Genomic DNA, 19,825 nt, shown 5'->3' on the forward strand with positions numbered 1-19,825 from the left:
AAATTTTTTGAGTATCCCATGTATATATGATCTAAGTATATATATATATATATATATATATATATATATATATACACATACACTGTCTAAGTGTATTTTAATATTAATATATATATATATATATATATATATATATAATATCAAAATACACGTAGAATGAAATTAAAGGATCACTATAGTGTCAAGAAAACAAACTCGTTTTCCTGACACTATAGCATCCTTAGGACCCACCCATCCTCAGGGACCCCCTCCCTTGGCGCTGAAGGGGTTAAAACCTCTTCAGCCACTTACCTTTATCCAGCATTGGGCTCCCTCTGCGCTCGTGACCTCTCCTCCCCCGCCGACGTCAGCTCCTGAGTGGAGCGGAATGCGCATGCACGGCCAAAGCCGCGCGCGCACATTCAAACAGTCCATAGGAAAGCATTTCTCAATGCTTTCCTATGGATGTTCTGCACGTAAAAATATGAATATGAATCTAAAAATATGTAAAAAAAAAAAAAAAAAAAAAATTTAAAAATGAAAATAAAGGCCTTTAAAGGGACAGTTCGTCCCGAGCGCGCAGCCCGATTACAACCCACGCCCGAGGATAAGCTACACACTACTGCACAGGATACCTATTGGATGCACACATCCAGCACACTCCTTGACTCCTATGAATGAGTTTTGTTACTCTGGACACAATTGAAATTGAGAACTACTGGAATACTTACAGTGATTACCTGATCCTAGGATTGAGATTTTCATTTTGGTGAGATCCAACCTCGTTCATACTATATATATATATATATATATATAGTATACTTTCAAAGGACTTATAATTTTTTCATCTGTTCTTTTTTACTTTTCCACTAGTTATTGTTTTTTCATTTTTTTCACATTCTGTATATACACCTTTTTTTCCAATGAAGATCACTAAGGAATGGATCCATCTGGATATTTTGTCAATATAGATTATTGTATATAGCCTAGGATGTGTGCATCTTAGGCACACATCCTATTTGTATCATAGATTTATTATCCAGGAGCTTATGATTTATTTTCTATTTGTGTACCATACATGTAGTAACCAATGGATAAGTGATTTAAAATTTTTGATGAACTAATATATTATGAAGGAGATCATCAGTAGGCAATAGTGTACATATGTTGTAGATGAATGCATTTAGATAATCAGTGTACAATAAATCAATTTCACTTTTTTTGCATATAAAATATAGATTCTCTTATTTTTTCATGCATACAATGATGCATATGAGTGTGGTATTTAATTGTTTTGTATATATTGTTGAGGTTATGGATGGGGAATACCTCTAAATAACTGCACCGTTTAGTAATTGAGTGCCAACACAAGCATTAATTTTGTATACCATTGGTTTTCCACCATATTGGAATATACTGTGAGCACTATATTTTTTATTTTCTTATCCTGAGTTGGACTACTCCATCATTTTACTAAAGGACCAAAGAGGAGCACCACATATCCTTGAGTGGGGATTATTCCACTTCACGCTATCCATACCAGAGCTGGATTTAAGCTCTGAATATTGTGAGTAGTTCTACTATTATTTACACAATATCCACATTTTGTTTTCATACTACACCATTTGAGTTTTTTCTCTCTTCTGTTCTTCCCGCATATTCATCTTCAAACTACAGATATACATTCGGGACGCTACATACCCTTTTGATGGACCACTAGGACCACCATTTGCACATTTGGACATTTTATATTTGGACTATTAGGTACCGTTGTTATTCCAATTTTTATATTACATTTGGACATTTTTCGGACGATTTGTCACTGCTGCTACTCCTATTTTTATATTATTATTTGATATTTCCACTTGTTTTAGGCGCACCCTTATTCCTTCTTTTCTCTTCATTGTATTTGAAGGGGTTCAGAGGGGATTCCCCTTTTTTAAGGTGTGCTGCCTTGTTGTCATATTCCCTGTTTCTTATCAGCGCTGAACCTCTTTCCTGATCCCTATTCAATTTGCAGGACCTGCCTGATAACCCAGGCAGAAAGTTCAGAGAATTTAATTTGCTAGCACTATATTTAACCCTGTAACTTTCCAAGACACCATAAAACCTGTACATGGGGGCACTGTTTTACTCGGGAGGCTTCGCTGAACACATATATTAGCATTTCAAAACAGTAAAATGTATTACAACGATGATATCATCTGTGAAAGTGAAGTTTTTTGCATTTTTCACACACAAACTGCACTTACACTGACAATATAATTCTTGTGATATGTTTTATGGTTTTGAAACACTAATATTTGTGTTCAGCGAAGTCTCCTGAGTATAACAGTACCCCTCATGTACATGTTTTATGGTGTTTTCAAAAGTTACAGAGTCAAATATATGGCTTGTGTTTCAGATTTTTCAAATTGAAATTCGCCTGATTGGTTACGTTGCCTTTGAGACCATATGCCCAGGATGGCATACCATTTGCTAAAGTAGACAACCCAAGGTATTGCAAATGGGGTGTGTCCAGTCTTGTTTAGTAGCCACTAAGTCACAAACACTGGCCAAAATTGGCGTTCAAATTTGTTTTTTGCATTTTTCCACACACAAACAAATATTAACGCTAACTTTGGCCAGTGTTTGTGCACGCTAATGCACAGTTACATGTGAACGAGCAGGCTCGTGCACTGTTGCGTCTGGTCTGGGTCTGCAGTCTGTGAGAGGGAGGCAAGCACACTCAAATAGAGCGCACCTTTCACTTCTGTTAGCTCAGGTGACCTAACAGACGGAGGCAGCAAACCTCCCTGGCTGTTTGATTGGGGTGTTCCCTAGCAAATTTATAAAAGTGCAGATTTCTCATAGAAATCAGCACTTTTGTAAACTGGGTTTAAACCAGGCTACTCCTCAAGTTCCTCAACCATAAAGAACTTAAGCAAGCTGAAGTGCTTTTGGGGTGTGGAGTGGTCCTTTAAGTGGTCACTATAGATACCAGGACCATTATAGCTTAATGGTGTCTATAGCCTGTCACTGCAGGTTTTTCAATGTAAACACTGCCTTTTTTAGACAAAAGACAGTGTTTACACTTCTGCGTAGTGACACCTCTAGTGGCAGTCACTCAGAGAGACACTAAAGTGCTTCCTATCTTCCTAGCACAGTATGCAGCACCTACATTCATCATCCCCACGCTGTGCATTAAGGTGCTGAACATTCCCCATAGAGATGCACTGATTCAATGACCGCTCTCGGCCAATCAGCTGTGCCGCTGTCCGGCGGTACATCATGCTTCCTGAATCTGACATTTCACCAGAGGAGGAGTTGAGACCGGTGCTGTAGACAACTTTGGGGTTAAACTACCATAAGGTAAAGTGCAACAATGCAGATAGTCGCTAAACAGATAGGTGCATCCAAACCCAACTGTGAAATCAATCACCTCATTTCACCTAAAAACAATAGATAATAAATACATAATAGCTAATATAGGGCAGTACAGTCTGTATAAGATATAGAGTGCAAGTATTTGTACTCTATATCTTATACAAATTGTATTGCCCTATATTAGTCATCATGTTTTTATTATCTATTGTTTTTTAGTGTTAAACTGTTTGAGAACGGTTTAAACCCTTTAGGTAAGAGTGCCTCAAAGCACCATAACAACTTCATTTAGATTAAGTATTTTGGTGCCTGGAGTGTCACTTTAAGCAAACTGAAGAATTTATATTTTGGTCTATTTTTTTTTTAGATCATCTGTCAATCCATTCTAATTTTCTGATTAGTAAACATACTTCTGCAAAATAACTTTAGCTAAAGGGTTACTTTGAGCACCGTTACCGTTTCAGTGATTTGAACTCCACCCCCAGCACGGCCATCAGTATGTCATTAGCAAGCCTAAAACAAGAGTTCTGGGCATGTTAATGTCAATTCAGTGCATATTTCTATTCGCAAACTCTTACTGATTGGCTGAGAGCACTCAGCTGACGCTCGCAGTCAGTGCATGAACGGCAGGATCAGCAGCTCTGTAGAAGCTGGGTGACAATGAGCCTGCAGCACATGAGAACTGATGCTCTGTGGGTACCTAGTTAAGAGGGCAAACCATTGGAAATGATTTGTCTCATTACAGGGGAAAGGCGCCAGGGTACTCCTGGCATCATAATCACTACAGTAGGCTGTAATTATTATGGTGCTTGGAGTAACCCTTTAACATCAGTTTACATGATTAAAATGTACATGATTACTTCCAACATTATGGTGTTTACTCACTTAATAGTGACTTGCTGTTAATTAAAAAGTGAACTGGAAAATTAATTCTCCGACCCTGTTAAAGTCATAGCTTTTCTATTTTTCCTAAATATTGCAATTCAAATTGAATTTTATTTTTACTGCCATTTATATAGTGACAATGTATTGTTTTTTTCAATTTCTTTCTTTCAATTTGACAATTTGTAGTTTTGGGGTACAGAAAAAAAAGGGGGGTGTAGGAGGTCATGAAAAGGGGGAAACAGTCCCATAGCCATCCTAAATTTTCATGTTACTGTCATTGTATTTTACAGACTTTGCATGTTTAATTTGGGGGTTTAACAGCAGATTCAAACAAGCAATAAAACAATCAAAAGATAAACAGGAATAAGCATTTAAAACCTACAATTCGATCAAATTTGATATCTAGCGAATAAACTAGTTTATTCAGTGCCTCAATTAATAAAGTGCTGAAACTTAGTTCAATGATCTGTTTCGTTAAATCATTGCACATTTCCACACGCATTTTTATAATTCACCATTTTTAATTGTTAATGTTCTAACAATTAAAAACAGGCTGTTTAGAAGCAATGACAGGAGTCGGATTACAAAATAAACTAATCTAAAACTTTAAGATCTATTTTTATCTCTCCTGAATTTTAATAAAGTGCCTTTTGTGACACTCAAGAGGTTGACAACCTTCTGTCTTTTGTTGTGAGGGGGGTTTCTTTTCTCAATACAAAGGGTGGGATTTGGTACAAAGTGCCACTGCAGAGAGCCAGCTGCTGATTGAATCCTTATCTGCCACCTGCAGTGAAGCACTGTCTCTGTAAGTATTGTCAGAACCTCAAGCCTCCGTGACCACACGACTGGATGTGACAAGGTCATGTGGCTATTATGCAAGGGCAAAGGATCGCCGTTATCTGTCAGCACTTGTGACAGAGACAGCTGAATAATACACTATCTTTATATCCCTCCATGAATGAAATAGGGCAAGTAATGTTATGTAAAGACATAGAGGTAATGTGACTTCTGACCTGTGACGACAGAACAGCAGATTAGATGGTAGACTAGCATATGTTACAAAGTATATACAGGAGAAAATAAATACTTTTTTCATTTTTTTTAGGTATATAGTTGCAAGCAACTATGAAGTTTGTCTAGAGGCAACATTAATTTACCAAACATAATACCTGCACTCTATAGGACAATTGCTATTCTGTTACAAGAGACGTAGATCTCTGATTTAAGATTTGCACATTGCAAGAAGTAGTTATTACGTTCCATAATCTTTTCCTAAATATCTGCTTGCGCACTGTAACTTACGATCCAGGGGGACATCAATGGTGCAGACCAGATGGAGAAATACCAAAAAGTGGAAGGTCCGTACGGAAAGTGACATTATGCTAATCCACTGGGTGCGATCTTTGACTGAAGGATCTGGAAAGGAAAGAGAACAGATATTAAGCAAATAGAAGGTGTTTAGTGAGTACACTGTAGATCAGTGTAAAATACTTGGTGTATTGACCCTACAGATGGGTCTGTTCTGACTTGAGAATATTGAATCTAAAATAGCTTAATCGTAATATATCTGAAATTTAGTAAATGTGGAGATATTTTTTAAGCTAAACCTAAATATGGCAAAGTTTAAAGTGAAAATATACAGTTTGAGAATTCGGACCAATCGATGTCTTTATTGTGTGTTATGTGCGGAATATTAGCGATATGATGTCAGATTTACCAGCTAGAGAACACTTTACCTGAGATAAATGTCATTTTGTACCCTGTTGTGAACTTTAGCTAACTATGCACTTGCCAGTTCTGTCCTTCTTTTTGGTCAGTGCTAATGTTTTTGGAGTTGCCTGGACATATAAGCCTTCTTTGGGGGGAGGAGTAAATGAACAGGGAGCAGAATAAATTATTTAAAAAGGGTCACAATGAAGGACTAGTAAGGTAGTTACTTTAACCCCTTAAGGACCAAACTTCTGGAATAAAAGGGAATCATGACATGTCACACATGTCATGTGTCCTGAAGGGGTTAAACTTCATGGTTTATGAGTTAATTCACTACACAGCGACTTGTAATGCACTGAAAACTCAATTTCAACATTTAAGCTAAAACAGCCAACATGTAAATATAGTTGATCTGGAGAATTCTTTCAAAATGTTAAAGTTTAGTTTTCCATTTATTACAATTTACTGTTTAGTGAAAAACTCCACAAAATACTCAGGGTTATTTACTGCGTGGATATTGCCAGGAATTTACAGTGGATTTCAAATTTAAGGCCAAAGTATCCAAACTAAACAAAAATTGGTCTGTGCGTACAGTTTAGCTACTTTGGGCTTATATTTGAAATTCACTTGAAATTCCTGTAAATCTCCAAGTCCACTACCCAAGGAATTCTTGATAAGCAAGGAGGTCAGATGGCACAGGCAGGGCACTGGTCTCATGAGTGATCCTCGTTTGAAGATATTCATCTTATGATAGTTATTTACTTTAAAAATGACAAAAACAACAACTCACTCTGCAGTAATCTGACCCTCACTAAAACAAAACATCCACACGAAACAGAACACAGGACTAGCAGTTAATTGTGCATTAAGTGTCCATTACAATATCATAGCCTATTCCTCTGTTGGATCTCACTCTACCCCCACCCTCTGATTTGCACATGTTTAGTACACAGCCGCAGGCTCTTCCCTCTGTCCATCTGCCTGATAACCCATCTGGTACATGCGTCACTCCACTTCTTTACCCCTCTCTTCCCAGTGCTATTCAACCACAGCAAACTATAGTGGTCCATCTGCCTTGTTATGAGGCTACCACCCACTGCCCTGAGGCGAAAGTCACATGCAGATGGACATATGCTATGACAGTCAGGTAGAGGAGTTGCCATTATTAACCTCTTCATTCCTTCAAGATCTTACAGAATGATATAGATGGGGACCATGCACCATCTGTCAACATAGTGATACAGATTGATCTACAGGCACTGTGTCTTTACAAAATGAAACAAATACTTGTGCAGATAAAGAGCAGGTGTAGGAATATCTCAAGGGTGGGTTGCAATGCACTAGTGCCCGCAGGCATTGGATAGGTTTACTCTTACTTCATGCTCAGAACACACTTTTAAACAAATCATCTTGGCAAAAAGTAATGCTTTAGAAAAAAATCACCAAGTTATTCACAGCTTGGTTATTTTCTCCTAACTTTTGCAAACAGTTTTTCAAATCGATACAATGATGTGCTTAGTGAATAAACCCCTGCGAGATGTAAACATGTTCCAGTAGCGGAGAAATAATATGTGATAAATAATTGGCTGTGATGGGTTGTCAGACATACATTTGTGACAGAATGAGAGGTGAGATTTTATAGTTTAGCTGTATTTTTCCTTTGGCACCTCTTCAGGTTCCTGAGATTTTGTATTTTATGAAGGGGGTTGCCGCCATTCCCCAGAATAAAAAATAAAATAAAACTTATAGCTTTCCTTTAGAGCAGGTAGATCAATTGTGTACTGCACAAACTTGACATTAGTCAGTCTGGAACTTTGTTGTCGACTGGCTAGTGACACTGCCAGAGGTGGGGTTACATCTTTGGCAGCTAAGGGGTTAAGCTCGGTATGTGCAGCAATTCATAGCGAAATGCAGCACATACAGACTCCAGGCACCATGACGACCTCAAATCAATGATCAGTGCTCATGGTGTTTGGAGTAACCCTTTAACTGTAGCCTGAATCCGTATTTCCAAGCCTCTGCTCCTGGTGTGAATTGATAGTATCACCAGAGCTTGGGAATTAATTGATTAATTCTTGCCTCTTCCATTCCCTTTTTACTTGCACTGTACTATGTACAGGATGAAGCTTCTGAAATATTCCTAGACATTCCAGTTAGCCCTAATGGGAGTTGCCCTCAAGTAGCCCAAGTTTAAGAATCAACTGTACTGGTTCAGCATCCTTTCTCAAGACTGATTTAGACTGAGATGTGTCCCTTTCCTCTTTCCTTTTATAATGCTTGCACTTTTACTTCACCACCTCTCCAAGGCAGAGTACACACAACAAACTGCATAGTTAGTGAGTTCTGTTACATCAGACAATAATTATTATTTTTTTAAATATCGTTCAGAGTTGTAGACTATATCTGTTTGCTTGTCTTTCCCTTCATAATTGAAATGACAGACTTTCTTTGATATTTGTTCTAGAAATATATGTAGTATACACTATGTATTATATGTGTATTTCCAAATGACTATTCATAGTCTAATGCCATTCTTAAAATATGTGGTTCACTAATATCACACTATTTACTGTTATTTATGAATGGAGCAATACAATACTAAAAAAAAAACCTTAAAGTCAAAATCAAATTTTTGTGTGTATTGTGAAGTGAATATAAAATGTCATTATTTTTCCTAACGTGTTAGAATAATATGAACATTTTAATTTAACATGGCTCTGCCTCCTTCAGGTCCTTTGCATATTTTACAGCAACACCCAAAAATTGATTCCCTGCTCAGTGGGGGTAGGCAAAGGTGTGTGTATTATACTTGCCTGAAGCTCTCCCACGCAGGCACTTCTCCTTGTGCTTGCACAAGAGGTTGCCTAATTCCTGTAGCTGACACTAGCATCGGCTGTGAGAATTGACAAAACTTGGTGGAAGTTCTGCCTTTGAGATTTTCTAAAGGGAAACTGTCATGCCTCACCTGGACCTCCGCTCCCCCATTGTGATCTCATTAAAGAGGTAGTTGTCACACTTCTGTAACACCCACCTAAGGTCCGCCTGCGCTCCTCCTCTGGTCTTTGTTGATTTGGCCTGCTTGGGGATATGTCCCAAAGCAGGGCCAAACTCCTCTGTAACGCCGACACGCTGGCTTCATTGCCAGCATCTGAACGGAGTTAATTCACGTCACTCCGTACTTTATAGCAAGTTACCATAGCAACATGTAGCTGAGACTACTGAATGTCCAGCCAAACATGATAAGGATGTATTTATTACACCCCAGCTGTGAAGTGTGACATTACAAAGTGTGTATTTTGCTAAGCAGAATTGGCTGGGGATCTGTTCTGGTTACATGATACACCATAATTATTCACACAACACCATGAGTACTAAACCAGTTGCTGTCATTGCCAGACCTCCAACTTTTACTGAACTCAGACACTTGCTGTATTTTTGCTGGGACTACATTTGATACTTCCATCTAAGGTGTGATAAACTGGACCACATCCTACATAATAGTTCAATGTGTTAAATGATATTTGTGAGAGAAAAGAAAAGGTGTAAAGCAAAAATATCATTTTTAATCACTAAAAAATAACAGATGCCAATAGACAGATGATATTTGTGACGGAACCTTACAGACTATTGATAATGGGTGGCATGATAAGTTACCTAGGTCACAAGGAACCATGGGAACACTGAGTGAGACTAGAGGGCTAACCATTCACGGAGAACGATGTAAAGAGGGTTATGTCATGATTACAAATATGAACAGGGACTTAATTCATGAATGACATGTAGCAGAGACCTGTTTGTTTAAATGGTTACTCACTCTACACACCATAACAACCTATAGTTATTGCATAGCGTCTTCGTTTTGGATATCGTAGGAGGACGTTTTACTTCCTTCTGTCCTTTTGAGGCGCACATAATCTCTGATAAATGGCCTCATCGGATTTGACAACTAAAAGTAGTTGACACGGACTTTTTTTTTTTTTTATATGCCAGCTGGCAGCCATAGCAGCCAGAGGGCAAACAGTAAAAAAAAAAAAAAAAACTATGGTGGTTATAAAATACAGAGGGCACCTGGCACAGCCTTACCATGGGCAGCAGTTGGGATCTATTTAAAAAATAATAGAAGTGGACTTGATTTTTTTCTGCACTCCTACCTTCCATGCATAGGCCTCAGGTGGAGGGTATTAAAGGGACCCTATAGGCATCCAGATCACTTCATCTCATTAAAGTGCTTTGGGTGCATAGTCCCAGGTTCCTAAACCCTGCAAACATAATTATTGCAGTTTTTAATAAAGTGCAATAATTACCTTTGAGGGTTAACTGAATTTTGGTCACCTGACGCTGGACGTCCTCACTCTACGCATAAGGACATCCAGCATCGTGTAAACCCAATAGGAAAGCATGCAAAATACTAATGGGAGTGAAACCATTGCCACACTTGTGCATTAAGTCTCCCCCGCCAGGGCATTAGGTCTCCAGAGAGGACAGAAGGGATTGGGGGAGCGAGGGAGGGAAGCACTATAGGGAGCTATAGAGCCAGGAAAACAACTTAGTTTCCCTTTAATTACATAGGTTGGTAGTCCAACAGTCCTTCAAAATGGTGGCCAGGTTCCTCTCCCACCTCCCTCCAACACCCGTGGGTTATTGGTCCTCTAGACCCAAGCCACCTTCCCAATTAAAAAATCCTGTCTACCCACCTCACCCTAATACAAGTAATGGGTGCAATGTATCTAAATTGCTAAAAAAAAAATAATATATATATATATATATATTTTGGCCCCACAAAAAGCCAAATAAAAAAAAAACACAAATTGCAGGTGCTACTAATAAAATAAAGAAAGTCCTAATTCAAAGGGGGAAAAAGTGACAATAGTTTATCGGTTCAGACCCTTGATTTTCGGCTGGCATTAAATCCAAAGTTCGATAACAATATTAACTGAAAGCAGTGTTAAAACACAGAAATACATCAAGGTTTCTGTTGTGCACATGATTATATGACAGAGTAATTTCTGAAGCTAAATATATATTTGTAAAAAGAGGCAGGTACCTTTTTAACCATAAGAATTCTCCTGTTCATTAAAATTGAAGCGGTTAAATGTGATACAGCAGTACAGTTATAGCCAGATTGCGATATGTTGCTTCTAACTCAACTGATGACATTGAAGTCTATTCAACCAGAAGGACCTTTTCATTTTTTATGCAACACTTGTTTGTGAAATTGTGAAATCTTTGAGGGCAAAAGAGTTCACAAGTAGTGATGTCCCGAACAGTTCGCCGGGAACATAGCGTGTTCGCGGTCGCGAGCACGCGCGATGTTCGGTCCGCCCCCTATTCGACATCATTGAGTAAACTTTGACGCTGTACCTCACAGTCAGCAGACAGATTCCAGCCAATCAGCAGCAGACCCACCCACCTCCATGACGAATAGGGGGCGGACCGAACATCTCTATGTTCGCCGGCGAACTGTTCGGGACATCACTATTCACAAGTAATGCCAGTGCTGACAGGCCAAGAAAGATACACATGGCTTAATTTTCCTAAGTGTTATTGACAGAAAACCATCATTTGACTATTTATTTATTTCTCTTACTTGCTAATGCAGGCGTGCTTGCGATTTTCAACAGCTGCACTGTGATAAATGCACGAGAAGAATGTCTTCCCGACACACAGCAAGGCAATAATTAACCAGATGCCTTCCGGAATCAGTGGATACTATTCAAATTTATTCCTGATACCATAACCAGAGGGTAACTAGTTAGACATCCTCAAATCATCATAACTAGTATAGTAGTATATAACTGTGCAGATATCCAATTGGCTGTCTATGGTTTTAGCACCAGAACCACTACAATTTAATGTAGTGTTTCTGGTACAAAGAGACTGTCTGCAGTCTGACAATTGTAAACATTGTCTTCTCTGAGAAAACATTGGATTGGCTAAGATCATCAAGATTGATCATCTTAGCCATGGAGGTGGGGCCAGACACAGCGAGACTAGCATGGTGAGAGTGAAAATGTGAGTAAAACCACCTTTTCAATGCAAAACAGTTAGTTTAACATTATCGTGTTAGAAATACATGTTTGTATTGCTGACACTATAGTGTTCCTTTAAAGGGGGTATATAGCCGAAAACCAGCCTGACTTTATAACCAAGAAGTAAAGTTAGATGATTTGCAGATATAATAACCAAGAAGTAACTAACTAACCAAATGTTCTCATTGTCAGGGGTTTAACGAACCAGATGTCTTCCTGGGATCTTATCAAACATATGTGTTTATGGCACTATAACCAGGAAGCAATTAGCCAGATGTCTACATCAAATCGTAGCAAGTTACTAGACAGATGTCTTTCTCAGAACATATTTATTGAGAAGCTAGTTAAATGCGTTATTTAAAAGTGACACTGCAGTCCCCTAAAGCAGTGCCCTAGAGGGTTTCCTGTCTTACTCCTGTGGGTGCTTGGTTTTCTCTATGAAAAACACTGTTGGCGCCGTGTGTCCCAATGTTTCTCTATGATACAAGTCTTCAGTGATGATGACTTCACAGGAGGTACACCTGGAGCTGCAGGGAAGACATTCTTCTGGCTCCAGAATAAATGTGAGATTAAACACAATTTAACCCTTTCACTGCTGAAACAGGGAGGGATGCTGGGGTGCTATTCTAACATTAATCAACAGGTTCCGATTAATATCTATATATTCTCCATCAGGGTTATTCATTAAATACGAGAACACAGATGAGGGATTGCACACGTTCAATAGCTCGATTTCACTCCTTAGTGCGTACCAGAGCAGGGTAGCAAATTCCCAGTTTGCAAGTATTTGTAACAGGGCACACACACGGAGAAATAATTTAAACCAGACTTTATTTGAACATTGGCAATGTTTCAACCCCAGCTGAGAAATACTCTTGTATAGAGTCGAAACGTTGCCACTCCTTATGCCCAAATAAGGTCTGCTTTGAATTATTTCTCTGTGTGTGTGCCCCGGACTTGTGTTAAAAATATCTCCCTAATATGATAACTAAGTCGTAACATGCCAGATATCCTCCAAACATCTGTGTGTCCACAAATACAAGGACAATCAACATCACCACTTTGATAAAATTATTTCTACATTATTATTTCTTTTTTTTTTATTTTAATTTTTTTTTTTGCAAATGATAATAAAACAAAATACACATGTTTTTGTGCATATCATTACCTGGATAGAGTGTTTATTGCAAGCTAGGTCGATCCACTATTCCCAAAGTAGTGGACTTTTAATTGAATCAATTTACAACGCTGACCATGGACACCCATTTGATGAAGCTCCTAATGCACAGTGCTGCTGTTGTTTCACAGACATATTTGCTTATCATTGGCTGTAGGCAATGGCAGTGTCAAGGCATCTTTGCATTATTCTATTCATATCATCATCAAGGAAATCCCATTGCCTGCGGGAACACACCTGATCCTTCACTTTCAGTTTACTTCCCTGAGTCTTGCAATGTTGTTCCCTGTACATATATTATCATTCTGTTGAAGTAGATATTGTGGCTAGCACATGTATGATCTCCAACTGTTGTGTATGGGCTTGCAGCATGACCAACTCATGTTGCTTTCAAAACTAGAACCAAGCATACAAAGTAGTGATGGTAGTTAGTATATAACCGGCAATAGCACTCAGTGTTCTACACGTGTGAAAAACATATCTCATTGACAATGGCAGCGTGTCAATCATGCCTCACAGTTATACTTACATCACTTAGATAATGTCCAATAGGTTTAACATTAACTCAGATATTTAAAAAATTTAGGAAATAAAATGAAACCATGGCTTTATATTTCAGGAAGTACTGGTTTTAATTTTAAAATTAAAAATAGACCTCTTACTTTAGGGATTCTAACATAATTCATTAATTCATAACAATGATGCTATTGTTTTCCTTAATAAAATGAAGTTTATTTTTGAAGTCATATTTAAGCCCACTTTTATTTCACAGGTTGAGTGAGAGATATTCAGAAAACTGAGCCCCATGTGTATATTAAATGTGCATGGAAATGGGGCATGGGGCATGCAAAAGTAACACAAACACACAGATGCACATTTTAGATGCTGGTTTATTATAGGTCTTCAAGATGTTAACTGTAGTTTGACAGCAACTCAATGAATATTTACCTGCCCTGAGAAAGTCATAAGCAAAACATTTAATAAAGATTCATATTATTATCGCCATTTATATAGCGCCAACAGATTCCGTAGCGCTTTACAATATTATGAGAGGGGGAATTTAACTATAAATAGGAGAATTACAAGAAAACTTACAGGAACGATAGGTTAAAGAGGGCCCTGCTCAAACGAGCTTACAGTCTATAGGAGGTGGAGTGTAAAACACATTAGAACAGGAAATAGCAATCAAATAAGGTGGAAGTGAAGCAGAGCTGGAGGAGAGAGTAAAGTGCTGTCCTTTAGGAGAGAGCAAGAGACAGATATGTGAGGTATAGGTTACTCTGGGAGGCCATAAGCTTTCCTAAAGAGATGGATTTTAAGGCACTTCTTAAACGATTGAAGACTAGGGGAGAGTCTGATGACGGTAGGCAGGCTATTCCATAGGAAGGGAGCCGCCCGCGAAAAGTCCTGCAAGCGTGATTTGGCTGTATGGGTGCGAGCAGCGGACAGAAGGTGGTCACGGGCAGAGCGGAGAGACCGAGAAGGAGCATACCTATGGATCTGTGAGGAGATATGAGGGGCTAAGATTATTCAGTGCTTTATAGGTATGGGTTAGCACTTTGAATTGACTCCTATAGTATACAGGAAGCCAATGTAAGGACTGATAGAGGGGTGAGGTGTGAGAGGACCGACTAGAGAGGAAAATCAGTCTGGCAGCAGCATTCATTACAGACTGTAGTGGGGCAATACGGCTTTTGGGAAGACCAATTAGGAGAGAGTTACAATAGTCCATATGAGAGATTACTAGAGCATGGACAAGCTCTTTAGTAGCATCTTGTGTAAGAAAGGGGTGGATTCGGGAGATGTTTTTTAAGGTGGAATTGGCATGATTTGACAACAGACCGGATATGAGGCTTCAAAGGTGAGGCCAGAATCAAGTATGACGCCAAGACAGCGCGCTTGCAAGGATGGATTTATGTGGATACCACTAACTTGAAGGGAGAGTGAAAGAGGAGGATAGACAAGGAGCTCAGTTTTAGAGAGACTGAGTTTCAGAAAGCGGGAGGACAACCAGTCAGAGATGGAAGAAAGGCACATTGCAGGACGGCAGGGGAGAGGTCCGGGGAGGAGAGATATATCTGGGTGTCATCAGCGTACAGGTGGTATTGGAATCCAAATGAGGTAATACGTTTGCCAAGAGAGGCAGTATACAGAGAAAATAGAAGGGACCAAGGACAGAGCCTTGGGGGACTCCAACTGAGACAGCAGAATGGTGGAGGTATCATTAGAAAAGGAGACACTGAATGAGCGCTGGGAGAGATGAGAGGAAAACCACGATTAATTATTACACTCCATGTAAGATGCTAACATCACAGTGAATAACATTTAAAGAAAACAATTGTGAACGAGCTACCTTATGAGTCAAAGAGTTTACCATGGATAAAAGATATGGACATGCCTTTGGTGATGAAAGAACTGAAATACAGCATTTATGCATGTTCACTTAAACTCAGACAAATCATTGGAATATAATAAACATCAGAAAACGCAAGAACTGCAGAAAACGCAACCCAAAATGCTAACAATCAAAACAAAAGCTCTAATAAAATGAAATACTATATAGTAATGTTTTTGGTGTTGCTCTGGGCTGACCTGGGCTGCAGCCCCAAGTACGGTCCTGAAAAGGCCCATTTCTAAATTTGGTGCCATGACTCTACTTTATTAATGAGAGAGAAACAGCACCTACAATTATATCATTTGTGAAAGGGACAGTTATTTACGTTTGGTGAAACAAAGTCATCGATAAAGGGCCAATCTAGGCTCTATAACATCTTCATCCCACTGAAGTGGTTATGGTGCATGAGGTCCGATGGCACTGTTCCGCAGTTCAGTGTTAAAAATGTTTTTATCAGTTCATTATATCTCGAGTACCCATGGCTTCGGCCACACTAGAGGAAGGCTAAGGCAAAATGTAGCTCTGTATTAACCATACCCGTTATGATGGCAGTGATAGTCTGTGAGCACTCTTGATTGATCTTCAAAAAAAAAAGTTTAACAGCTGAATGGAGCTGTGATGCCGGGGATTCCAGGCACTAGAAACACTTCAATAATATAAAGTGGTTATGGTGCTTAGTGTCCCTTTAAAAGTTCTACTGACAGCAGGAAATGAATGACTTGATAAACATTTGTTTGAGTTGGGACAATAAGTTTACAATTGGTTTGTCATTTTAAACAATTCACTATTAAATTGTTCAGTAATGCATGTGAGAAGAGGAAGCCGGTACTTCTTAAGTATCTGAAGTACAGTACTTCTAAAGTTTCCAAAACACAGCTGTTCCCCCATATGTTTATCCTTTAAACTGGTCCTTCAACACTCCTCCTCAGCTATGGCCTTTCACACAAAGGACAAGTTTCACTTCATTGAACAATTTCCATCTGTTACAGTGTAGGCTGGGAAATGTTCTGAACTGCCCACGACAGCGGCCATCAATGGAATGGAATGTCTTTCGCACTGCTACAGCTTGGCCAACGTGCTGCCCTCCAGATTACCAGAAAGGCATACTAACCCTGCAATTAACCTTATGATTCTAAAAACAGAGCATGACCATGTAAATTTTGTTTATCAAACTGCATTAAGTTTACCTAGTAAAACTAACCAGAATTCCCATGTTTTACTATGCGTCAGAAACGTTTCACTGTTGCAGAACTTAATGCTGTTTTCCACTGGTGCTACGTCCCTAATTTAATGTACGATTTATAAATGTAAAGCCCCATGCTCTCTGTAATGGGAACATCAGATTTTCTAAAGAAATATCTACCTTCTAAATTCCTATGGTTTAAGTAGACATAATGTATCAGACACGCATTGAAACCGAAGAATACCTTAATGAAGATGCAAGTGCCATATTCTATCCTGCGTACAAATAAGTAAACAGAACACAGAAGACAAAATAAGTAATAAAGGGTTACTCCAGCCCTTTTTAAAAAACATATTTTTTTTATGTTCTCTTCCTCACATAAGTTTAACCCGTTAAGGACCAAACTTCTGGAATAAAAGGGAATCATGACATGTCACACATGCCATGTGTCCTTAAGAGGTTAAAATAAAGCACAAGCTTACCTGAAGATTTTCCCTTGAAGGCTCACTCCCAGAGCTGCATGCAAGGGAGAAGCTTATTGCATCTCTCACTAGCTGACAGTCGTCGTTATATTTGCACAGAATAAACATTAGACAGTCCGGAACAGAGTAACGCGTAGCACAAAAGTGCAAATTACTATGTATGCGCAACTTCAAGCAGAAATGCTGCATAGATTCCTACCACCTTCAAAGGCAGAAGTTCTCATGGTGGTTAGAGTAGTCCTTCAAATATAAATAGAGGACACTATACTGGCAAATGTCAATACGACAGATGCTGTAGAATGCAGATTTATTTTAAGCAAGGACAACAAATTGTCCTATTCTCCGAAAAGTATTTGAGAGCAAAAATTTTGATTCACTAAACTGGGAATAACCAGGAATTGACTATGGGAACTCATATTTTAGGTTAACAAACCTAAATAGGTAAACATTCTCAAACTTGGCTATTTATTTCCAGCTTGGATAATTTGGTCTTAAATGTGCAATTTTATGTTAAATTCCAACCATTTTCCAGTTAGTGAATAGCTTTAAATGTTTCTGTGTGAGACTCCTTTCCAGATTTCAGAAGTTATTTACAGTGTATACAACTTGGGAATAAATTCAAAATTCAAAAACAAAAATAGCCAAGTTGTGACTATTTTTTTTCCAGAACAGCTTTTATTGCCTATTTTACTTTGTACTCAGAAATTATGTTTAGTGTATAAGCCTCTGACCCTTTAATGACCACCCCTAATATTTTTAGATCAGGTTCCTTCCAGTCCATCCCTCTTTATAGTGTTTAATTTGCTGTAACACAGTGGTGTAGTATGGGGGGCACACGGGTGCAAGATTCTTAGGGATTCAAAATTTCAAAGGTAAAAATAAGAAAGACGTAAAAAAATAAATAATAAATAAATAAAAAAACAGTGCAGAAAATTTCCCAACGTTCACATTTTCGACATGGTGGGGGAAATAAACGTTGCTACGTAACATTTTACAGTCCTTTTCTTGCTACTTACAGCCATATTGTCTTCATGTAATCCTTAGTGATGAATTACGTAATTCCTATTAAAAGCATGATTTCCTGTTTGAATAACACTTTTAATAGGCATTATGTAAATGGTATCATACCGATACGCCTAAAGTAATGTGTATAAACTTCAATGCAACTATTAGTGTCACACACATCACGGAGACGAAGCGGGTAGGGAATGGGGAGCAAGGTGCCCCTTAAGGAACTCGGTGAGGGCGCAAAACGTATCTTACCCTGGGTGCTGGCAACCCACGCTATGCCACTGCTGTAACATACCAACATGTTTCCTTTTTAACACGTTTTATTTTGATCAGCACATTCAATGAAACAAGTTTCTGCTGAATCTGTCTGAATGACGATTGCATTCCATCCTCCTACACAGACTCTCAATGTACTATGTTAAAATGCTCAGATGCTAGGAATAGGAAATTGAGAAAAAAATTACATTTTGTTTTTACTGCAATGCTAATTGCATAGCAACCATACTTTGAATAATTTTAACCATTGTGTCTCAGTAACACGCAGTCTCATCTGGTTGCAAATTAGTTCATTTAACCTTTAACCTCTTGAGAGGGAGTATTGGGTGCAAATAATCATTCTCTCTGAGCTAAATGAAACAGTAAAGAAATGGTCTGCCTTTGTTTCCTGAAGTGTGCTCTGTGTAAGGCCTAGTAAGCAGGGCCTAGTAGAAGTTGACCTGCAGGAAAACCAGTTAATATGCAGATGAGTTCAGAATGAGTGCTCTCTCTCTGCAGGCAGTTCAGGCTCATAAATATTCAAACATGCACGCTGTAGACACCTCTTCATATTTCTTACGTAGGTAGATAGACAGAGACGTATCATTCCTCTATCTAGATTTAAACATCTGCGCACTTCCTGTATATTTCACTGTCTCTCCATGTAAAGTTTGGGGGGGAATGATGGCCCCTATGGGCAGTGAGTAATCGACTGTTTTCTGGTTGCATGCTCCCATCACAAACACATCGGTAAACCTTGTACCCTCAATGAAACCTCAAACCCCCCCGGGGGACCAGTTCAATTTGGTCTCTGTGGCAACGCACATCAAATTTCGCTACTAATGAAGCAAAAGGCAAGAAGATTAAAACTAACCCGAGTTCAAACATACATAAAGACAAGCATATTATCTGAATACCAAATGCTTACACACTGAACAAGCGACAGAGCTCAATGAGAGTCCTATAGTCACTGATTTCCCCGGAATCCAATTATTTAACAAGATTTGTCAGGATTTTTAATTTTATGCTTGTGAGGTGTGAAAAATTAATTTAGACGTAATAATCCACATCACTTTATTCTGCAGTTTATCCTGCAACTGGGTGCCTCCATCTTAGCTCCCTGTCCTTAGTACCTGAAAGTCAGCATAGAGAAAGGGTTAAAAACCCTTTATTTACTTACCTTATCACAGCACCGACACTTGCTCACGGCTCCTCCTCAGCGCTGAGCATGCGTGGCCCATAGGAAAGCACTGAATCAATGCTTTCCTATGGGGAAAAAATCTGACTATGGATGTCCTCATGCAGAGCGTGAGGACGTCCTGCGTCAGTTAAGAGACCAAAGGTCCGTTTGGATGT

The 19,825-nt window shown here is 38.8% G+C and overlaps 1 protein-coding gene across 9 annotated transcripts in view; it reads right to left on the reverse strand.

The window, feature by feature from the left end:
* NFASC (neurofascin) overlaps positions 1-19,825 on the reverse strand; it is a 139,016-nt gene that overhangs the window by 66,129 nt on the left and 53,062 nt on the right. For all 9 annotated transcript variants that reach the window (XM_063452252.1, XM_063452242.1, XM_063452225.1 and 6 more), the window contains exon 2: positions 5,530-5,643. In XM_063452252.1, the coding sequence (XP_063308322.1) occupies positions 5,530-5,605 (76 nt within the window). In that variant the 5' untranslated portion in view covers positions 5,606-5,643. The remainder of the gene's footprint in view (positions 1-5,529; positions 5,644-19,825) is intronic.

Source organism: Pelobates fuscus, chromosome 1 (assembly GCF_036172605.1).
Source record: "Pelobates fuscus isolate aPelFus1 chromosome 1, aPelFus1.pri, whole genome shotgun sequence".
In the NCBI taxonomy this organism is placed as follows: Eukaryota; Metazoa; Chordata; class Amphibia; order Anura; family Pelobatidae; genus Pelobates; species Pelobates fuscus.